General features: G+C 36.3%; 1 protein-coding gene across 3 annotated transcripts in view; it reads right to left on the bottom strand.

Moving 5' to 3' along the window:
* Positions 1-19154, bottom strand: part of LOC122189256 (macrophage mannose receptor 1-like) — a 29816-nt gene extending 10662 nt beyond the window's left edge. For 2 of the 3 annotated variants that reach the window (XM_042888231.1, XM_042888232.1), the window contains exons 1-21: positions 18999-19154; positions 17575-17976; positions 16610-16783; positions 15097-15255; positions 14078-14191; positions 13243-13377; positions 12232-12414; positions 11302-11459; positions 10533-10646; positions 10104-10219; positions 9651-9799; positions 8372-8571; positions 7953-8080; positions 6876-6957; positions 5609-5753; positions 4381-4416; positions 4083-4258; positions 3167-3234; positions 2363-2463; positions 1124-1260; positions 55-169 (exon numbers count right to left, since the gene is read on the bottom strand). In XM_042888231.1, coding sequence (XP_042744165.1) covers positions 55-169; positions 1124-1260; positions 2363-2463; positions 3167-3234; positions 4083-4258; positions 4381-4416; positions 5609-5753; positions 6876-6957; positions 7953-8080; positions 8372-8571; positions 9651-9799; positions 10104-10219; positions 10533-10646; positions 11302-11459; positions 12232-12414; positions 13243-13377; positions 14078-14191; positions 15097-15255; positions 16610-16783; positions 17575-17976; positions 18999-19059 — 2953 coding nt within the window. In that variant the 5' untranslated portion in view covers positions 19060-19154. The remainder of the gene's footprint in view (positions 1-54; positions 170-1123; positions 1261-2362; positions 2464-3166; positions 3235-4082; positions 4259-4380; positions 4417-5608; positions 5754-6875; positions 6958-7952; positions 8081-8371; positions 8572-9650; positions 9800-10103; positions 10220-10532; positions 10647-11301; positions 11460-12231; positions 12415-13242; positions 13378-14077; positions 14192-15096; positions 15256-16609; positions 16784-17574; positions 17977-18998) is intronic. The other variant, XM_042888233.1, reaches the window with a different exon arrangement.
* Between the last annotated feature and the right edge of the window lie 927 nt (positions 19155-20081).

Genomic DNA, 20081 nt, shown 5'->3' with positions numbered 1-20081 from the left:
AGGATATTGATATTTTTGAGAGGTTACATGTTTCAGGAGAGCCTGTATATGTACCTTGCACTTGCTGATTCGGTACAGAAGCCAGGTTTCCTCCCAGATGAATACAAACTTCTCGTGCATCATGCCATGCCAGCTTTCTTGTTGTATTGGAGGCAAATATTTTGAAACACTGGGGGGAGTGGGAAAAAAGCAACCATTCGTTCAAAGTAATGGGGATGGAAACTGTTGATTGTAAATACTATCAATTAGCTATAGGATGCACAGTTCTCTAAAAAAATAAGGGTGCTAGAATAATTGACACATTTGAAGAGTAATAAGTCAGTGATGTGCAAGATCTTTAAGCATGCATGTCCTTTCTTCGCACAAGGTGTAATACAGGAACTGAGTATCATCTGAGTTACTCATAATAGCGTGAGGTATATAATCCTGCTATACATTTCCTTCCACCTGCCCCCTGCTGTAAGAGAAAGATCATTTAAGTTCAGTGGCTTCGGGTAATATAGTTGCAGAAAGTGATTGCCACTGTTCCTTGTCGGGCTTCCAGTGACTGTGACAATGACTGCTCATTGTGCGAAACTGTGTGAAATACTATTTGCCATCTTCACCTAACATTCTTGGGATTCAATTGCAATGCAGAGTATGTACATCAAGCAAAACAGCTTTCAACTCCAATTGGTACTTTTGTCACAGCAATGAGGACTTCCAGACCAAGACTGTATGTAAAATCATGCTCAAAACAATTTCAGTTTGGGATCATATGCCTGAACTGAAAGCGTTGGGAACTCTTATACAAGCAAGCAGATTTGCTCAAATGAATTCTTTCTAAATCATTCCACTTGAAGGGCTTTTTTTCCAAGCCCAATCATTAAAAATTTCAGTTCGCAACATAAATACATAACACAGGAGAGAAACGGAAGTATTATGCAGTAACAATATACTGTGTTTGTCTATGAAGTTAGATGTCTATAGTTACCTTCAGAGAAGTCTTGGTATACAGTCAGCATACATTGACTGGATAATTACTTCTTTATTTCATAATAACAAGAGCATACTTTTATGATTACAGTTCTTTTTTTCAGTCCTGTTGCCATATGGAATTCACTTAAGATACTTACTGACATACCTTGTTGTTAAAGAGAAGCCAACTTTCTGGACATCCTCCAGGAGGAAGTGGAGAAGCAAGTGTTGAATTAATAGAACTATTATGTCTTTCACATACAAATCTATTTGTGACACCACAGTTTACATCATTCCACAAGCCTAAAAACAGATTGAATAAACAAGTTGTTATAGCATTTGTAAAAATCTCTTCCTATTTTGCATAAGAGTGTAATCTCTACTTTTCAGACCATCAGAATGAGTAAAAGAGACTCATACTGCATTTATGAACTTAAATATTGCTTACAAAAGAATGATGTTTATGTGCTTTAGCTACTCAGCACCATTAGTTTGTGGGCTCCTTGCTTTGCAATTGCAAAAAGAACAAAAGACAGGAAAAAAAAAGAGCAAATGCCCTAGCTACTGATTAACTTCATTCTGATTTCACATTAAGTTGTCAAAGTAGTAGAATTACAGGAGTCAGAGGATGAGAAAAAATGTAAACATCTTATGATTTATTTATTTTTTTTTAAAATCAGAACACAGTGTAGTCTCTTTATATTTCAGTCTGCAGTTTTATCTGAGAGCAAACGATGGCAGCTTTGAATGAGCCAGTTGAAGCTCTCACAGTAGCACAGCTGTAGCTCCTTGTGTTTAATTTGAACTGCTTGATCCTGCTGTTCCTCCTCTTCCAGGGCTCTCCACAGTGCCCATACCTGTTTATGATTTGTTCAGGCCATGGCATCATTACATTGCAGGGAGCAGAGGTAATACAACATAAAGAAAACACGCAAAATGCATGAGATAGAATATTCCAGATCAATCTGAGAGCATAACATAGTGTTCAAACATTATAAAATGTTTGTCATCTATCTTCTTACTGGCTTGTACCTTAAACTCCCATTATTTTGCAGCTAAGTCATAAATACTTTCTTAAGTTCACAGGAGTGAAGATAGGTTCCACTCATCCATCAGTTTTTTACTCGGAGAAGTAGTGCAGAGCACTGTAATATGCAATGCCAATCTCTTGAACCCAGAGAGGTACCTGCATTAAATTACACATGGGACTAAAGTCTCCCCATACTGAATACTCTTCTATAGCTGGAGCTTATGTCAGTCATTGTATCCTGTTGGCTTGTCCCTCTTAAAGAACTGCAGAAAATAGCAGTAAGATTGTATGGCCACTAACAGCAGAAGTTTGTCAGAATCAAATATAATCCAAAAGGAGAGAAGTAAAGTCTAACAGTTTAATTTTATTATCTACCTTGCTTTGAAAACATTACCACACAATGTTCCTCATTATTTGCAAAGTTAGGCTCATTAGGAGCCCAGGCCACATATGTTACTGGAGTCCCATCTATCCAGCTTAAAGAAAAGATACACAAATAATTATTAATTAATACTTTTTCAGTTATTAAATAAGAATCCTAATGAAAATTTCACAAAGAAGACAAAGTCCATAAGCATATATAGGAACTGGCAAAAAATGTTACAGATTTTTTCTCTTTGATTTTCAAATCAAATTTAATTATTCAAATTTGAAGAAATTTGAGTAAGATATTGCTGGTTGCAGTACAGAAAAAGAAAATATGGGAATATTTTCCATTGGCAGGCAGGAGTGGTCAACCATCATCTAATATCAGAAACTAATACTCAGTTAGCCATAATAAGCAATGCAGAGGATATTAGAAGTTTAATTTATCTTAATTTCTTCACACTGAATCATCTACTTAGTATTACATTCTTCAATCTGAGTATTCTTGATGTTTCTGTAGATGCAAAAAATACCTCCAGTTCATGGGGCCAATCTTTGAAACAGAAAGCATAAGAGCACAGCTGCCAAGTTTTCCTTTTGGCATATATTGACTCAAGAAAAAATGCTCTTTCCATTTTTCTTTTTGAGGAAAACTACTGGAATTTAGTCTGTTCTAGGATTATTTGCTTCTGCTTTGTACTTGTTAAACATACAACCACCTTCAGTCCTTGTCCTTGATAATCACATTTAGTATCTCTGACTACATATTGATTCTTTTTTTTATTAACAGACGATGTGATTATCTTAACTTACCTAAATGTTTTATCCAGACTAATTTTTAAACCAATGAAGTATTGTTCTGACTCTGTCCTGTATTTATCCTAAAACAGAAAGAAACTATTTTAAGGACTTGGGTGTCTAGTGAACAAAAAGCTGGACATGAGCTAGCAGTGTGCATGCGCAGCCCAAAATGCCAATAGTATCCTCAGCTGCATCAACAGAGAGATGGGCAGCAGAGCAAGGGAGGTGATCACCCCCTCTACTCTGCTCTTGTGAGGCCTCATCTGGAGTACAAGAAGGATGTTGGAACAGATACAGAGGAGGCCACAAAGATGCTCTGAGGGCTGGAACACCATTCCTATGAAAAAGGTTTAAGTGAGCTGGGCTTGTTTAGCTTGGAGAAGTCCCCAGGGAGACCTCATTGCAGCCTTCCACAGTACTTTAACTGAGCTTATAAGCAGGAGAGAGATTGATATTTTACATGGTCTAGTAGTGTTAGAACAAGAGGGGATAGCTTTAAAAGAATAGAAGGGAGATATTTAGATTAGATATTAGGAAGAAATTAATTACTCAGAGAACAATAAGACACTGGCACAGCTGCCCAGAGAAGCTACGAATACTCCATTCCTGGAATGTTTGAGGCCAGGGTGGATGGGGCCCTGGGCCTGATCTATGGTGGGTGGCAGCCTTGCCCATGGCAGAGGGTTGGGCAAAATGATCTTTAAGATGATTTCCAACTTGAACCAAATTTCAAAAAAATTCTTTGATGTAAAAAAAGTAGAAAAGCACATGCCAAGTGGGAGAAAACAAATCACACAGAACAAAAAATAGCATATTGTTGGGGATTTCATTGGTCTCAGTTACATTTAATTGGTGAAAATACCGTTAGCTCTATTTCTAAGATAATTCAAGGTTGCCAAAATTATTTCTACACTGTATTGGTTCTTACATTTTTTATCAGAGCTCTCTGTATGAACCTCCTTTCACTATTGCTACTAATTACAGCAAGATCTGCAGAATTCATCCTGCAAAACTCTCGGGCTTCTTCCATGGAAACTTGTTCTTTGCTGATGTAGTACAGCTTATCTTCGTACATGACCCATCCATCCGCAGTGGTTTTATATTCTGGAAGACAAGTAAGGTAGCCTTAAGTTCTTCATTTGTAGGACATAAAAATTCATTTGAGAGTAACAATTTTGATTTTAAAAAATGATGAAAAAAATGAATAAATGCATGCAAAAACCTACCATATGTATCAATTGGTTCAGGTTTTGGCATCACTCCTGCAAAACAATAGAACAGAAGCTATAATGTGGCATGGTTTCTGTGAGTGACTGCAAAGAACCAAGCAAGAATAAAGCAGACTTCTGCACTCCTTTGCCATTGACTAGGAAAGTAGCAGGCTTAGCCACAAATTTCAACTATGCATTATGAAAAATACATCGTCCTATAATTATATATCATAAGCTGCACTTCATTTCAGCAAAGTCATAGATGGATTGCTTACCTGTTGAGATCAGCAATAATTAAAACAGTCTCCTGAGCTATGAACCACAGTAGATTTATCTGAAACATTTTAAGCTTTAGTTTTATATTTTCTTTACTGATGCCCCAGTAAATGTATCATTTTCTTGATGGTAAAATTTTCCAGAGGGGTCTTTTCATAAATAGGATGAAAATTAACTCCAGATTTACTTCATCTCTATCTAATACTCTCTTAATCATGAATATTCATAGGCAAAAGGAAATACAACTGTATATACTAAGAGCAAGTTTGTTCTGCCTCAGATGGAAAAATAAATGCCACTGCTTTGAACAATTTCTTTTCCAAAAGCTGATGTTTGTTTCCTTCATAATTGCAGAGGAGAACATGGAGTACTGTTTCTGGACCTGTTTTGTCAATTTTCCTTAACTGTATTGCTATAGCTATGATTAGCTTCAGCAACAAGTGCCAAACACACCAACTGTGATCCTGAACACTCTTCTTTTACTAAGTGGCTCTAGCACAAACTTTTCTAATGGAGCTTTCCCTTAGGAAAGCCATCTCCTGTTACCTCTTCTAGAGGCCTATAACTAGCAGTAAATCCAGTCAGATCTCAAGAAAAAATACCTTTGTACCAGACATTTTTTAGATTTGTTTCTGGCTTTATCCATGATCATTGCTGTAACAAAGGTGGAACTCCTCACTTCCAACATCAAAAGCACACAAACAAAAAATTATTTTTCAAAATATTTGCAATCTATGAAGCACCATTATTTATATACCATTATTGACATGAAGAAATTAATTCATTTATTCTTATCATCTGCCATTGAAAAATCCTGGCCTGTATTATGTTATCTAATTTTCTCGACATGCATTTGGAAAAAGTATCGTTTTCAAAATTTTGTATCTTTCTCCAGCAAATTAGATCAGAAAGCAAATACTTTAAAAAGTTATTTAAGCTTCCTGATTAAAGAGAATAATAAATCTACCTTTTTTAATTTGACAAACCCAGCCATGCTCCTCTTCACAGACTGAAAGAAGCCATTGCCCAGAAAATGTTCTACCGTTGATTACACCACAGAACATGTGTTCTCCTGAACTTCTTGGATGATCACTCCAGTCTGTGTACCTAACCTATAAAAGAAATAATCTTTTGCTCTGTTTCAGCAGTTATACTATCCACTGGCAAAAAGAAACAAAGATTCTGTGTCTTATTAAGAGTACAAATATAGAAAAAGAAATAGGTGTAAATGTTTTTACAATGGGGCAATGTCAGTAATTTGGAGATCAGGTTGTCTTGCCGTGGAGGACTTTTCTTCTTGCTCATATCTCAAGCACTAGACACAGTCAGAATAAAAATGGGCAAAAGCACTGCTGCTAATAAACTTCATCTAGCTGAAGACTTCACCCCAACCCACTTTCACTGTTCCTACATAGGCACTGTAGTTTTCACTGCGTTGATTGTGACCTGGTTCAAAATGATATTGTGCAACAGCCATCTGGTAGCAGTGACCATAACATTCTTCAATTCAGCTCTCACTGTTTCCTCTCTCTCAGTTAATGAGGACAGGAACATGGCTTCTGGGAGGGAAGCCATGTCTTACAAATCTGGTGAAGTTTGCTCTGAAGGAAGTGTCATCCAAACAGGAAGGAAGAACTGTTTGATAAAAGTTACTTGGGATTTTGAACAAAGTTCTCTTTCCAAAAACTTTTAAACTGAGGCATTACATGAGGAAAGGTCCTTGCATGGATCAAAAAAATAGGAAATAGAGCGTAAGAGCATTTGGAGATAATAAAAAGTGGAATTCTGTAGGAACATCATGTAGGAATACAGATCTCGGCTCTGTTTCTGAAAGACCCTTGTCCTCTGCTTACTGAAAAATGCAGGAGGATACCGAGAAATACATCTGTTGCATGCTTAGCTCTTTATATATTTCTGGCCAAAGAATGGATACAAGATCCGGTATGACCAAGTTTTATGTTGTGATGCTATGTGTTCATACTACATTTTTGGAAAAGAAAATGTATTGGAAGACTGCGCAGAAAGCTGCAGACCATAGTGAGATGCAGATTACTTCCATGTGTTCAAATGTGTTGCAGTGATTTTACTGATGGTAATAAAGGTTAACAGCCATATAAACATTTGCAGGATTAGCATTCTCTTTGAAGAGGAGAACAGTAAAAAGTCAAAAAGCACATGTACAAACCCCAGTACATCTTAACCAAATAAATCTGATGAAAAATTGAAGTACTTACAGGAGAGCCATCACTCCAGGCAAATCCTTCATCTGGATTCAAGGAAAATATACCAAGCCAAACTGTTTCAAAACTACAGTATCTGACTCAAACACAAATTATAAAACAGAACAGTTTGTAAACACTAATGCAAACAACATCCAGGAACACATTAAAATTTCTTAAGCATTTTCCAAAGTGCAGTGAAGTAGTATTAATTATCCTATCAGCTTTGGTGAAGGCTATACTTATGTATATGTTCTCCATAGAAATATTTAATATTTTTCTCCCTATTACCTGCCTTACCAGCATCTATGACACAATCTCCCTGCAGTTTCCAAATGCTTATTATACTCACTGGGATTCACAGTTTGAATGTGCTGATGCAACAGATGTAGTTGGCAGTGCACTAACCCTGCATTCACAACTTATACAAACACTGTTGTATTAACTTAGAAATGTAACTGAAGCTTTTAAAAACATTAGTAATCGTTACATACTTTAGACAAGGGATGCTTCTTGAACAAAGCAAGATAACAGAATTATAAAATCATTTAGGTTGGTAAAGAACTTCAAGAATATCAAGTCTCTAACTAATCATCAATACCATAGCAATGGAGCTGGAAGAATAGCTGACACAGTAGCATTGAGAACTGCTATACAAACAGTCACTCTACATTTGATTGGCATCAGTGGTTGATTTATCAAAATTATTGATAGTAGTGATCTTGTGTTTCCTTTCTACTCTGTTTTCTTAGGAAAGGCCTTTGCTGATTTAAAGAGGCTGTTGCTCTTGAAGATAGTCTCAGCTTTGGCTATGCTGAAGTGTGTCAAAAGTAAATATATTGTAATATTTTCAACCCTGCTGAGAATACCACGTCCTATAATTTCATGTATTCCTAAATGATATCCATTAGCCATGAAAAAAAGTCTTTTTTTTTAATTAAACAGTTAACGCTCATAAGTAGATAAAATTTCAAAGTTTTCAGTGTTTTAGGATTTTTAGGAATCTCTGTTTCAGAAATTATCTGAGTACTTATAATAGTTCATTTTAAGCACCTTTAAAGTCTAATAAGATAAAAATGCACAGATACTCACCTGTTTCCTCTTAATATCATTTTTTTCTCCTCCTCATTGTTGATGGTGGCCAGATCCCCTCCAATTTGTCTACAAAAATCTCGAGCTTCAATCCATGATTTCTCTTTAATATCTGACCTGCAAAAGTACTGTGAAGAAATTGCTTTAAAACATACCACTGTGTGTAACATAAAATAAGGATATACATGTATATCTACAACACAATATAATACATGTATACATAATACACATAAAATATAAAATGAAGAAATATGCTCTTTATCAAATATAAATGAAGTTTTCATAGAAGCAAAATAATATATAGGAGAAATGGATTATACTGCTTATAACATTTTTCCAATAGAGTGGTCTGATTATTTAACACAGAGGTGAAAAACAAAGCATTTCAAAGCATTTCTTTTAACTATTTAAGCACTTACTTTATAACAGGAACTTGCATCGTCATTTGATATCCAGCCTTCAGGACATGTGGGTTTTGGAGCAGTAGTTGAAATAGGTGGGGCTGTTGCACCAACTGCCCATTGTTTGCAGATATATTTTTGCTTAGATTCACAGTCAAGAACATCCCATAATCCAGCTGCAATTCCAGTTCTCATGGCAACACACCCTGATTTACTTCCTTTATGAGACATAAAAAACTTGTTGACTATTTCATCATACACTCTAAATTACTTGAATCTTGCTTAAAAACTCTGAGAAGTGCCCATTCCCTTTTTGTCATACAATAGCACTTGAATAGAAGAACTTGAACAGAAGAGAAATATTATACGTGTTTTCCACAGAACTGAAGAGGAGATTTCTGTCTGAGCAGGTCATAATCAGTTTGAAGATTTTCCTTGTTTTTCTTTCTATTTTGGATGTTCTTCATAATGAATTATATGGATAGACAATTTTTATTTTTCACAGGGAAAATCTGTGCTTATAATGAGGATCTCATTCTTACTTAAGCCTAAAGTAAAAGAGATATGATGAAGTTTCATCTGTTCATCTGCTAGCACTGTAGAGTACCTGGCAAGATGTTTTCTCCTGTTGCATTTCTAGAAGTTTCATAGCTCTGTGCTGTTTACATTCTATTTAAGATTTCATAACCTCACTGAAAGATTTGAGAAAAATTTTAGACAAATTATCACTAGGAAGGATGTATTCTATCTTGAGGAGAGCAGATTCCCTCATAGCGTTTCAAAACAGTGCTTTCTGTTCTTTCGTGCAGTTTCAGTATTATCATGTGAATGTAGGCTTCTTAACATCATAACTGAAAAAATATGGCAGAATCAGTTTTGATTCTGTCATTTTGCAATTCTAACTTTAAGTCTTTATTACAGTTGCTCTGTTTCACACTCTTTTCTCCAGAGATGAGTGCAGAATAGTCTCAGAAACTGCCTGTAACCTGTTTATCAAAAAGAAGGCAATTTTCAAGATTTTAATTATCTATCATAATAGACATATATATCTTTGTGAAGAAGAGACATAAAGTCAAAATTATGACCAAGTATATCGGACACCCTGGTATAAAACTGTAATTCAAATTGTCCCTTTGAAATTAAAAAATAGATTTTAGGAACTGCCTGTTCCTGTAAAATATATTGGAAGGCTAAATGATAGCATTACATTACAAGAAATTTTTACTGATTTTTACTGATGTCAGTAAAAATCTGAATAGGGACTGTGGGCTCAACCATCCACAGCCACAGCACCTACCAGGCATTGCTGCACCCCAGTGCGTGAAGGAGACATCCTCACCACTGCTCCACCTGAAAGTTCCTTGGTCCTCCATGTCAGAAAGACCCAGCCAGAAATACTTCTCAGGCCTCAGCCCTACAAGACTAGTCAAATAGGCTTGTTCATATCTGCAAGGAAGATCACAGTAACACAAGTGAAAAAAATAAGCATTTATCCAAATTTATCTAATTTCAATGTATCTAATTTATCTAATTAGATTAGACATCTGATGATGAATTCTTTTCTCCTTTTTCTTGCTTCACGTGCCATATAAGTCAACAAAAAAGTGACTTTTTTTGTGCTACAAACCTCATCTGTAGCTTGGATAATTTACTAATAGATCTTGTGTAACAACTGAGAAATAATTCCCTAAGTAATTTGAAACATACAACTTTTACCTTTTCAAAAGACAAAGAAAATTCATTATCATACCTACTTTCAACTGTGGCTAAGTAACCTTTTTCTCCTTCACAAGTGCCATTTGCTTCGGAAAATGTTGCTGCTACATGTCCAGTAAAATAGCAGTAGGTCCCATATCTTTTCCATCCCTGTAGCACAATTATAGAACCTCCGTATGAGTTTCAAATAATTGTGGTTTCATGTATTAAATGAGCTGTATAATTTCAAAATGAATGAAGGACAATAGTTGTAAATACTATGACTTAGCAAACTTTTGCTCTGAAATTTCAGATTTCTTCTAAATGGTTTCTGTAAGTAGCTTAATGTAACGTAAGAGAGAGAAACTCCATAATAAATAATAGAATTCTGTAAATGAATACTAATTGAAGTAATTTTAGATTATTCTCAGACAAGGACCTTTTTTTGATCCGAGAAATCAATTTTCCAGTCTTATACACTTACTTTTTTGCAACCTACATCGGTATTTTTGTTTTCTCCAGCTAGTTGTGGTATAGGTTTTCTTTTACAAATATAGCCAGCTTTCTTCTCGCAGTCGGAGTCTGCAAAATAGCCATCCTACGAGGCAGGAAAAAGAAATAAGTAACAATGAGATTAACATGAATAATCGAAAGAAATTGAATAGATCTTCATTTCTCCTTCCATTTTGAAAGAGATGTACACTTTTATAGGCAATTCTCTAAGTTGATAACAAAACTAAATCCACTCACACTCAGTGAAATGGTAGAGTGGTCTATGGTAGTACTGCTACAGTAGTGATGAGTGGCGATGAAGGTGCCAGATTTTCTGGCCACTTTTCAACTATAGCTGGTCCCCAACTGTTCTGCAGGGCCCAGAACAGGCAGTTGTGCCACTCAACAATAGGCAAAGGAGCAGGCACAAGTGCGGCAGCAGAGATCCTCATATGATATTGCTGCCACCAGAAAAAAAGCAGTGAGGGAATGGGGAACGTGTCCAAATGACATTGAAAGACCTGCTTTATTTCAGCGATTGCTTTGTGATGAACTTGAGGAGAAAATGTCCTAAGTAGCACAATGGCTTTTTTTGATTGTTTGTTTGTTTGTTTTAATGAAAGGTAATATTTGAGTCTCAGCTTTTGTCCTCACAACCCCTTTTCTGGCCCTACGCCATTGTTGAAATAAGAGGCCAGATTATTCTTCTGTTAACAATTTAGTTTTTATATTAAAATCAGATGCATGCTGAATAATGTTACCTGGCCCTTGATCATAACGCAGTCTTCTGGCCTGGTGTTGGTGCTGGATGGCTCTCCCAGATGCCATCTGATGTATGTCACTGGCGTACCATCACTCCATTCAAAAAACATTTGAAACTTGTGATCGTTCAGGCCAATCCAGAGCTTGTCTGTTGGCACTAGAACAGAGAAACACAGAACTAGAAAAGACATCTTATAGTGCTTTACCCTTTTTCCAGCTACCTTAAGCTCCAGAACACAAAATCCCTTTGTTTATAAAGCAGAACATTATTTAGTTTGTTGCATGATTATCTTATATGTGAAACGTTTCACACATATTACAATATTTACAGTACATGTTCAAAATTAGATTATAATGAAATCATAGAATCATAGAACGCCCCAGGTTGGAAGCAACTTACAAGGATCAAGTGTAACTGCCTTCTCCACATAGGACCATCTTAAAATTGTTGTCTAACCTGATCTGAGGCTAGCTGTGCAAGCTGGGGCTGAACTAGATGAATTCTGAGGTATACTCTGGCATAAATCAGTGCACAATCCTGTGGTTTTAGGCATTCATAATGGAAGAAAAGCTATTGAAAATGAAAGGTAAATTTAGGCACCATTTAGAAAAATGAGAAAGATCTGGAAGGATACTCACAATTTCATCAGTAGTCACTAGATTAGGGGATGATAATAGAATCAAAAATTGAAAGAAAGCAAAATACATTCCTGTAAGTGGTTCTTGTGATGATGGTTGGACAGTTTTGACACAGAATGTACTTCACCAATCTATCACTGCTCGACCTTTGGTTCCTTGCATGTCTTTGGCTGAGATATTTAATTCTAATACGCAATTTCTACTTCTCAGGTCATCTGGCTGGTAACTCCTTGCATACAGACAAGGAAAAAAAGAAAAAAAAAGAAAAAAAATGAACTGGAAATACTCACTGTACCCAAGCCCAGACACTATAAAGCTGTGCTCCTCAAGGTGTTGGATGCTGGCCAGGTGACTCCCTTCATTCTGACAGGAGGTCAAAGCTTCTTGCCATCCTTTGGTTTCCCTGAAGATCTTGTAACAGTGATCTACATATGATACCCATCCATCTGGGCAAGCAATAGGCCCAATATCACCTAGAAATAAATATCAGTATTTTAGGAGAGTTTAAATACTATGCAAATGACAGGAGGCTGAAAATAACTTCACTCATCCTCTGCAAAGGCTCTAACCTAAGAATTTTCTTTGGGGATTCTCACTATAATGAAATGATGGCTAGCAAACATTAGGTATGAATATGATTCAAAACTTGCTGTTTTAACTAGGAAAATGCAAGCTTTTTAATATGTATATTATTTAGCACAAAATCTACAGTTTTTATGATGATCAAATGTCTGTAAAAAATCACATTAATGTATAAATGGTAACACCCTCTGTAACTTAGAGGCTGTTAAGAAAACAGAAAGAAATTCAGTTAAGAAAAATCAGAAATCATCTGTACTTAACGGAATACTTATGATTTTTTGAAAGATTAAGTGTATCTGTAGATAAAAAATCAACTAGACAAATTTCAAACTAGACATATGCACAGGAAAACACATGCAGGGAAATATTTACTTAAAATATCTTTTGTCTTTGCTATGTGTCAGTTTTTCTTTCTTTAACTGTATTTACTAACTTCTCTTTTCTGAAAAATAACTTTTGATTTGTTCTCCTTTTCCACACCCAGTACTCTGTGGTTTCAAAAAGAGACCTGGCTGTTCCACCCTGTGTGGTGGGACTTAGAGACCATCCTAGAAAGGGAGCAACGGCTGAAAAATTGTGAATGAGAAAAAAATGGAAGTGACAGTAATGGTTAAAAATAATTCTTTCTAATAAAATTCTCCTGCTCATTTTTGCCAAAGGGAAAAACAGGCAATTCAGACAACAGCTCCTATTTTTAATTATCAGCACAGATCACATACCTGAGGGTATCAAGGTAAAGTTTCTTTTTTTACAGATGTAGCCAAGTTTCTGATCACATTCCCAATTTTGCCATTTAGCTTTTGTTTCAGGATTCAATACCACACAGAGTTTTCCAGATTCTGGAGAGGGACTTCCTTCAGGAAAGATAAAAAAAAAAAAAAAAAAAAAAAAAAAAGTGAATATTTCTGAAGACAGATAGAATTCTAAGCTCAAAAACAAGCAGGAGAAATCACTCCTGGCTGAGGTGGCAGCCTCAAAGTTTGCATCTTTTTCAGATTCATCAAGAACTAAATCATAAAATCATAAAGGTTGGAAAAGACCCCCAAGATCACCCAGTCCACAATATTTCCCAACTAAACCATGCCCCTTAGTACAACATCTAAACATTTTTTGAACTGAGGAAAATCTCCATTTGTGGGAATGCCTCCATGTAATCTAGCATATTTGCAATATAACTTAAAGTGTAAGTAAACATGCAACTTGCTCAATCCTCTGATTTTTAATATTATTTTTGTTGCTAGAGACCAGAAATGGAAAACTAAATATTTGTGGGAGAAGTAGTGTGGTTTTCAGAAGTAAAATATTTTTGCAATACATAGAAGTTTCTGACTTACATTGCTGTAGAAAAAGAAAACGATGGACCAACAAACAAACAAACAAACAAACTTTTCTAAAGCTAACAAAGAAGGCTAAATACATGTCATTTTGGAGGCTTAACACTAACATACTACTTTTTCTCATGCCCAAATAATCTGAGAATATATTTTAAAGATGAATTTGAAGTAAGTATTCTTTGTCTTCAGAAGTACAGAATTCGAGCAAAGCCACAGCTACCTGGAGCCCAGTTTAAATACTGGAAAGGAGTGCCTCCAATCCACTCCCAGCCACTCTTCAAGTCCAGTCTATTGAGGCCAATCCACAGTGCAGAATCTGTACTTTCTGTTAATTCTAAATAACCAAAAGATTCATAAATCACTTTTTATTTAGCAAAAGTCACTAATAATTACTGTAGGAAGACATGACATTCTTAAATATGTAACTATGAATATCTTTAGATATTGTGATAAATTTAAATACTGAAGTTTTGATCAACAAAAAATGCAGTCAGCAGCAACAAAACACTGTCTTACTTTTTGTATCTCTTATTGCAAAATGACATCTCATAGAGTAAATTCAGAATCAGTGTTTTTTGTGGAACAGTCTAAATCTATACTAGACTGGCAATATTCAAGTGGAAGTATCAGTATAGTGTAAGAGTAAACTCTAAAGCTAAAAGTCTTGTATGTTAATTTCATCATTAAAGCAAGAGATACTTTCTTCCATCTCAGTCCTGAGATATACTACAGTAGGCAGAGCCATGATTTCGGATGTGTGAATAATTAATATTCTTCTAAATGCTAAATGAATGGAAAAACAAAACAAAGCAAAACACATGCCAAACAGCTTTTGACACAAAACATGTCTTTCCTTTGGCATAAGTGAATGTCTTCTCTCACTGTCAATTTTTTTTTAAATATCACTTTTTACTAAAAAGGAAATTTTCATTTAGTTTTCAGAAGGATGCTTTTTCTTAAAACAGAAAAAACAACCAATTTTTTTTTTACCAATTTTTTAAACAACATAACATTTCTAAACAGAAAGTCAAACTGCTACTCTTGCAGCATGCTGAAATACTCTGAATTTCGTTTAAACTTCAGTGAGTTTAATATGAACTTGCAAATTATAAAAGATTTTATTTATTTATTTTTTAAATATATTTAGGCTCACGAGACCATAGAGGTAGACCATAGCTATAGTGATAGACTGAAAAGATCCTGAATGTAAGTAGATTAGGGTTTTCTTTATTTCCTTACCTTTAAGGTACATTTGTTCATGAATATCTGTGATACTCAGTAATTCTGCATTTTGTTGCTGACAGCTCTTCCTTGCTTGGTGCCATGTGAGAGCAGATTCAGAGTTTATTTGGTAGTAGGCTTTTCTTAACACATCTGTAGTCCAAGTGGTATCTCTGTCTGTGGAGAAAATAACTATAATTGGGGGACAGTAGTTCACTCACAGAAAAATTAGGTTCTAAAGGTTCTCCTTACACATGACATTCTTATGTCTGTTGGTTCTGTTCTTCCAAGAGCACTGAAAATTTTAGGAGCGGGTTAAGGAAAGATGAAGGTAAAGGCCCAACAGGCAGAAAGATATTCCTCACTCTTGCATAAAGATACATAATCCAGGAATTACTCTTAAGGAAGTGATTGCATTGAAATGTATATTACATAAAGCGTGGTGGCAGAAATCTTAGCTGGAATCTATTTAAAGATATCCAGCTTCTTCTCTTTCTTGGCAGCAGTTTCCACTGAGAGCTCTGAGATACAGCTATAGGTCTGAATTTAGCATCAGTTTTTAGAGAAACTTTCCTCTGCTAAAAGCCTCTTGTGGCTCTTGCCACAGTCTGAGAGCTGGGGCACTGCCATGGTACTGAGCCACATGCTGCTCCCTCTTCTGATTATCTTTGCCTCTTTGATCTGGTGAGGATCCATTCATGCCTATTAAAATGCAATACAAAATTGGATTAGACGTTTGATTATTCCCCAAAGTCAGTATAAAGCTGAATAAATAATAAAAAAAAAGAATTGAGAACTGGCTTTCAAAGGCTTTGAAAAGTATTAACTGATCCCTGTGCCACATGTCATTTAGGCTTACTGTTATAGATATCTGTGTAGTGACCTCAACAGCACATTTGACTGCAGAGCAATGGGAAAAAAGGCAGGGGAGAGTTAAGAAGATCAGGAGAATTGCAAAGCCTTACCTGTCAATCATACAGCCAGAAAGGGAGATGGAAAGAGAAGTGACCACAGAAATGGAAGTTAATTTTCAGAAAAATTTCATTTTTAAAGAAATATCCAGACTATATGAAGAGGACTCTTTAGGATCAATGAAAGAGCACTTTCCACTTAAGCAAATATATATATACATATATATACATACATATATAGATGCAGATTAAAAACATGTTAGCTTAATCATTATGCTTCCTACAGCACTTATATTTATGCCCATATCCATCACAATGAGGGTCGTCAGAAAAGAGTTGTACAATGATCACAGAATGTATCTCGACAGGGAAAGAAGGAACTCAAAGTTATCCTGCTGCTCAGCAGCACCACCACAGTTAATGGGAACTGCATGCTACTTTACTCTTCAGTCACTTTTCTCCAAATCTTTATGCAACATTGTGTTACTTCCTTGTGTTGTGCTGTAGGATGGAGCAATGCAGTGCAATTTGTTGATGTAAACTATGTGTCATTATAAAGATATTGACACTCTGCTAGCTCTGATTAGCTAAAGAGAACTGCAGGGAAACAGATAACTTACCTTTTATTGGGCAAAATCCGTATCGCTGGTCTGTGTCATAGTCTGCAGTCGTTGCACACCAGAGCCAGCCGTCTGAGCGGCCAGCACTCGTGCACTCTGCATACCACTGCTTCTTGTACATGAAAGGGAACACACAAGGTGCCCCAAAAGCATTTCCTAGCAGCGTAAAGGTCTCTGAGAAGACAAAAGCATAACAGCAGTATAGAAGAGCAATTTAGAATAATCAGAGCTGTTGGAATGGGCCCAGAGGAGAGGCAGGAAGATACTCAGAGGGCGTGAGCAACTTTCCTATGAAGAAAGGTTGAGGGAGACAGGCTTGTTCAGAATGGAGTAGAGAAGGCTCTGGGAGGACCTTAATGTGGCCCTTCAGTACTTAAAAGAGAGTTTATAAGCAAGAGACCAGCTTTTTACACAGTCTGACAGTGACAGTGAGAATGGCTTTAAACTAATAGAGGGGAAGTACAGGTCAGCTGTTAGGAAGAAATTCTTTACTGAGAGGGTGATGAGGCACTGGCACAGACTGCCCAAAGAAGCTGTAATACCCCAGCCCTGGGGTGTCCAAGGCAGGGATGGATGAGGTCCAGGGCAACCTGATGTAGTGGGGAGCAGCCCTGCCCGTGGCAGAGGATCGGAACTGAGTAGGCTTTAAGATCCCTTCCAATCTAAGCTGTTTTATTATTCTGTGAAGCTAATTATGGACTATAATATGCTACAATATTATAATACTATAACTCTACTATAATATCACAGTGTATATAGTACAAGATATATGTATTATATAAAACACATATAATACATTGCAAAAGATATGAAATTAAATTCAAGTGTAACTCTTCCAGTACAGCTATTTTCTAAAATACTGATTGTTTCTAAAGGAATCAGAATATTCAGAGCTAAAGATCTAAAACAGTCTAATACTCAGAAAGAAATTAGTGTAATGGAGTAAAGACCCAATTTTCTGGTACCTTCGTATCTCTGAGAACATAAAACATCAATGGCCCCATAGATCTTCCAATAACTCTTTGGACTCAACTGTTCTTTTAATACAACATTATCATGTTCTTCCTTGCCAGGATTGAAAAACAAGTCTTCTCCCCGGATTGCAAGAAGGCTTTCATTTCTACATTCCCACCACTGCAGCTCACTTGTTTGGTTACATGGGAACAGGGTGATCGCAACCTCATCTTCCTTCAGTGGAACACCCAGGCACAGGTTCAGTCTCACACTCATGAGCTGATGATCAGTAATCCAAGTGAATTTTTGTGATTCATTGTCTTGATGGCAAGTGGCAGTTCTAACTGATTGTGCAATAGAAGCCTGAAGACAGAGTTTGCTGACTTTATTATATATTAAAAATATTTCAGTGTCTGTAAAACAAAACAATGGAAAGCATAGTATAATTAATGTAAGTGGCATATTCTGCTTCCTATCCACACAAAGTAGAAGTCATTGCTTTCCTATCAAATAAAACATTTTTCAATGAAGCCCAATTCAACACCAATTTTATTGTTTTTTAACAATAAAATAGAGAACTGAATTTGCATTCCTTTACTGTATATCACTATATTGCAGATTAGGGCAGCCAGCAGCATCAGAAGAGCTAAGTATATCTTGTTGGATTTATTTATATTAACCATGAGAATTCCCTCACACAAACTGCTGTCACTATCACCCCATTGCCACGTGCCCTCAGATGCACAGTCTGCTGATCTTTGACCTCCACAAACTTTTCTCATGCTACCAGATCTTACAGTTGTCACAGCCGTCTTTGCTGAGCCGCTTATTTTCCCCACAGAATCCAGATTTTTTTTCTCCTTTTCACTATAGATATGGATGAATCACTCTAGGTCTCACTAAAGGTTCCTGAGCCTTGCTGACCTGCAGCATCTACTGGGAGCCATGGCAACTAGGAATGGCATTGGGAAACCAAACATAACATGAGAAAGCAGCACTCCAGAGTTATGGGATTCATAACCAGTTGGGACCCATGATACGTCTTTTGATCACTGAGTATCATACATACTAAAAAAGGTATTAAGAAAAAAGTGAATCAATTTAAAAAGCTTGCAAAAATTAAATCAGTTTAATTTATAATATACAATGCATCAGCCCCTACAGTAATACCACATACAGTTAAGAACAGGAACTGTGAGGCAATCCATAACAAACAATTTTACTCAGGAGACATCTGGTCCTGCAAAAGTTCATTGCTTAACATCTGTGAAAGAAGTGCAATAAAAGTGATCGAAGCTATATTGTCTTCCATAACTTCCCAAATGTAATCCAAATATTTCATGTAGATATTACTTCATTTGTGTTACTCATACTAATTAATTCCCCAAAAGCCTTTCACACACAGTGTTGCAGAAGACAAGAGGAAGGCACTTACCTTCCAGCTGCAAAGCACTGTGAATGAGAGTAAGAACAAACAAGAACCTGGAGAACCTCATTGCAAGTGTTGCTTTCTTTTCTTCCTTCCACCAAAAGCCATACAATGAGTGTTGCTGATAACGAAGCCTTGCTGAAGCGAGGACAGTGAGTAGTGCTTCTCAGTTTCTTAGGCTGGAGAGAAAGCCCTGAGTGCTAAATGAGGAAATATTCTGTCACATGTTATATTTCAAAAAAAAAAAAAAAAAAAAAGACCACACAGCACTAATTTTGCCTTTGATGGCACGCTGTGCTGCCTTGAGAAAGCAGGCGATAGACAAGGTTATATCAGTACTTCAATGTTCTCTCTCCTGGAGAAACATCCACAGAGCTCACAGGATTAAACAACACTGAAACACCACAGAGAAATGCACTCTCAGCTTTCATTACACAGTAAAGAAATTCCATCAGGAAAATACACCAGTCTTGCATTTTCATGTGTGACAGGACTGAACTTTAAAGGACCAGGATTTCAGTGAAATTCACTGTGTATAAAGTTACTAGAATTTCTTTCCTTCTGACTCTCCTTCTCATTAACCTACTGACTTTTTGCAGCAATGCAGCTTGGATGCCAACACTGAAATCTTCCTGAAGAATGTCTCCCTTTCTATTCAGTCCCTGTTTTTCCTGTGGAGTAGGCAAATCTTGTCAGGTGTTGATCAGTTTCAAGAAATGCCACATACCTGACCTCGCTCAGATTACAGAACAAGCACCCAGCAGTCTGGTTTCTGATTGTACATAAATCTGGAAGAAGCAGTGCTCCTCTCCAAACCACAGAAGACATCTTTCTAGTTACATCAAGGCCTGACTTTATCACAGTAGTTTTTTTATCAGGTAAATATTTTATTTTGTTTAGAAAAACTGTTAAATGAAAAAAAAATGAATTTGTTGTATGAAGATATTATTTGAAGTGTAGTAGCATACTTATTCTGTAACTGTTAGTAGTGCGATAGCAAAGAAATTTGGCATCATCTTCTCTTTGCTGCCAAGATTTCCTGAACACAGAGTTGTTTCTACTTGGCTTCTCAGCAGAAAGACAAGGCAA

The sequence above is a fragment of the Lagopus leucura genome, unplaced genomic scaffold (genome assembly GCF_019238085.1).
Source record: "Lagopus leucura isolate 7727_CA_CO unplaced genomic scaffold, USGS_WTPT01 Super-Scaffold_100157, whole genome shotgun sequence".
NCBI lineage: Eukaryota > Metazoa > Chordata > Aves > Galliformes > Phasianidae > Lagopus > Lagopus leucura.
Note: the sequence above shows the minus strand (reverse complement) of the source record. Positions and strands in the feature narration are given on the sequence as shown.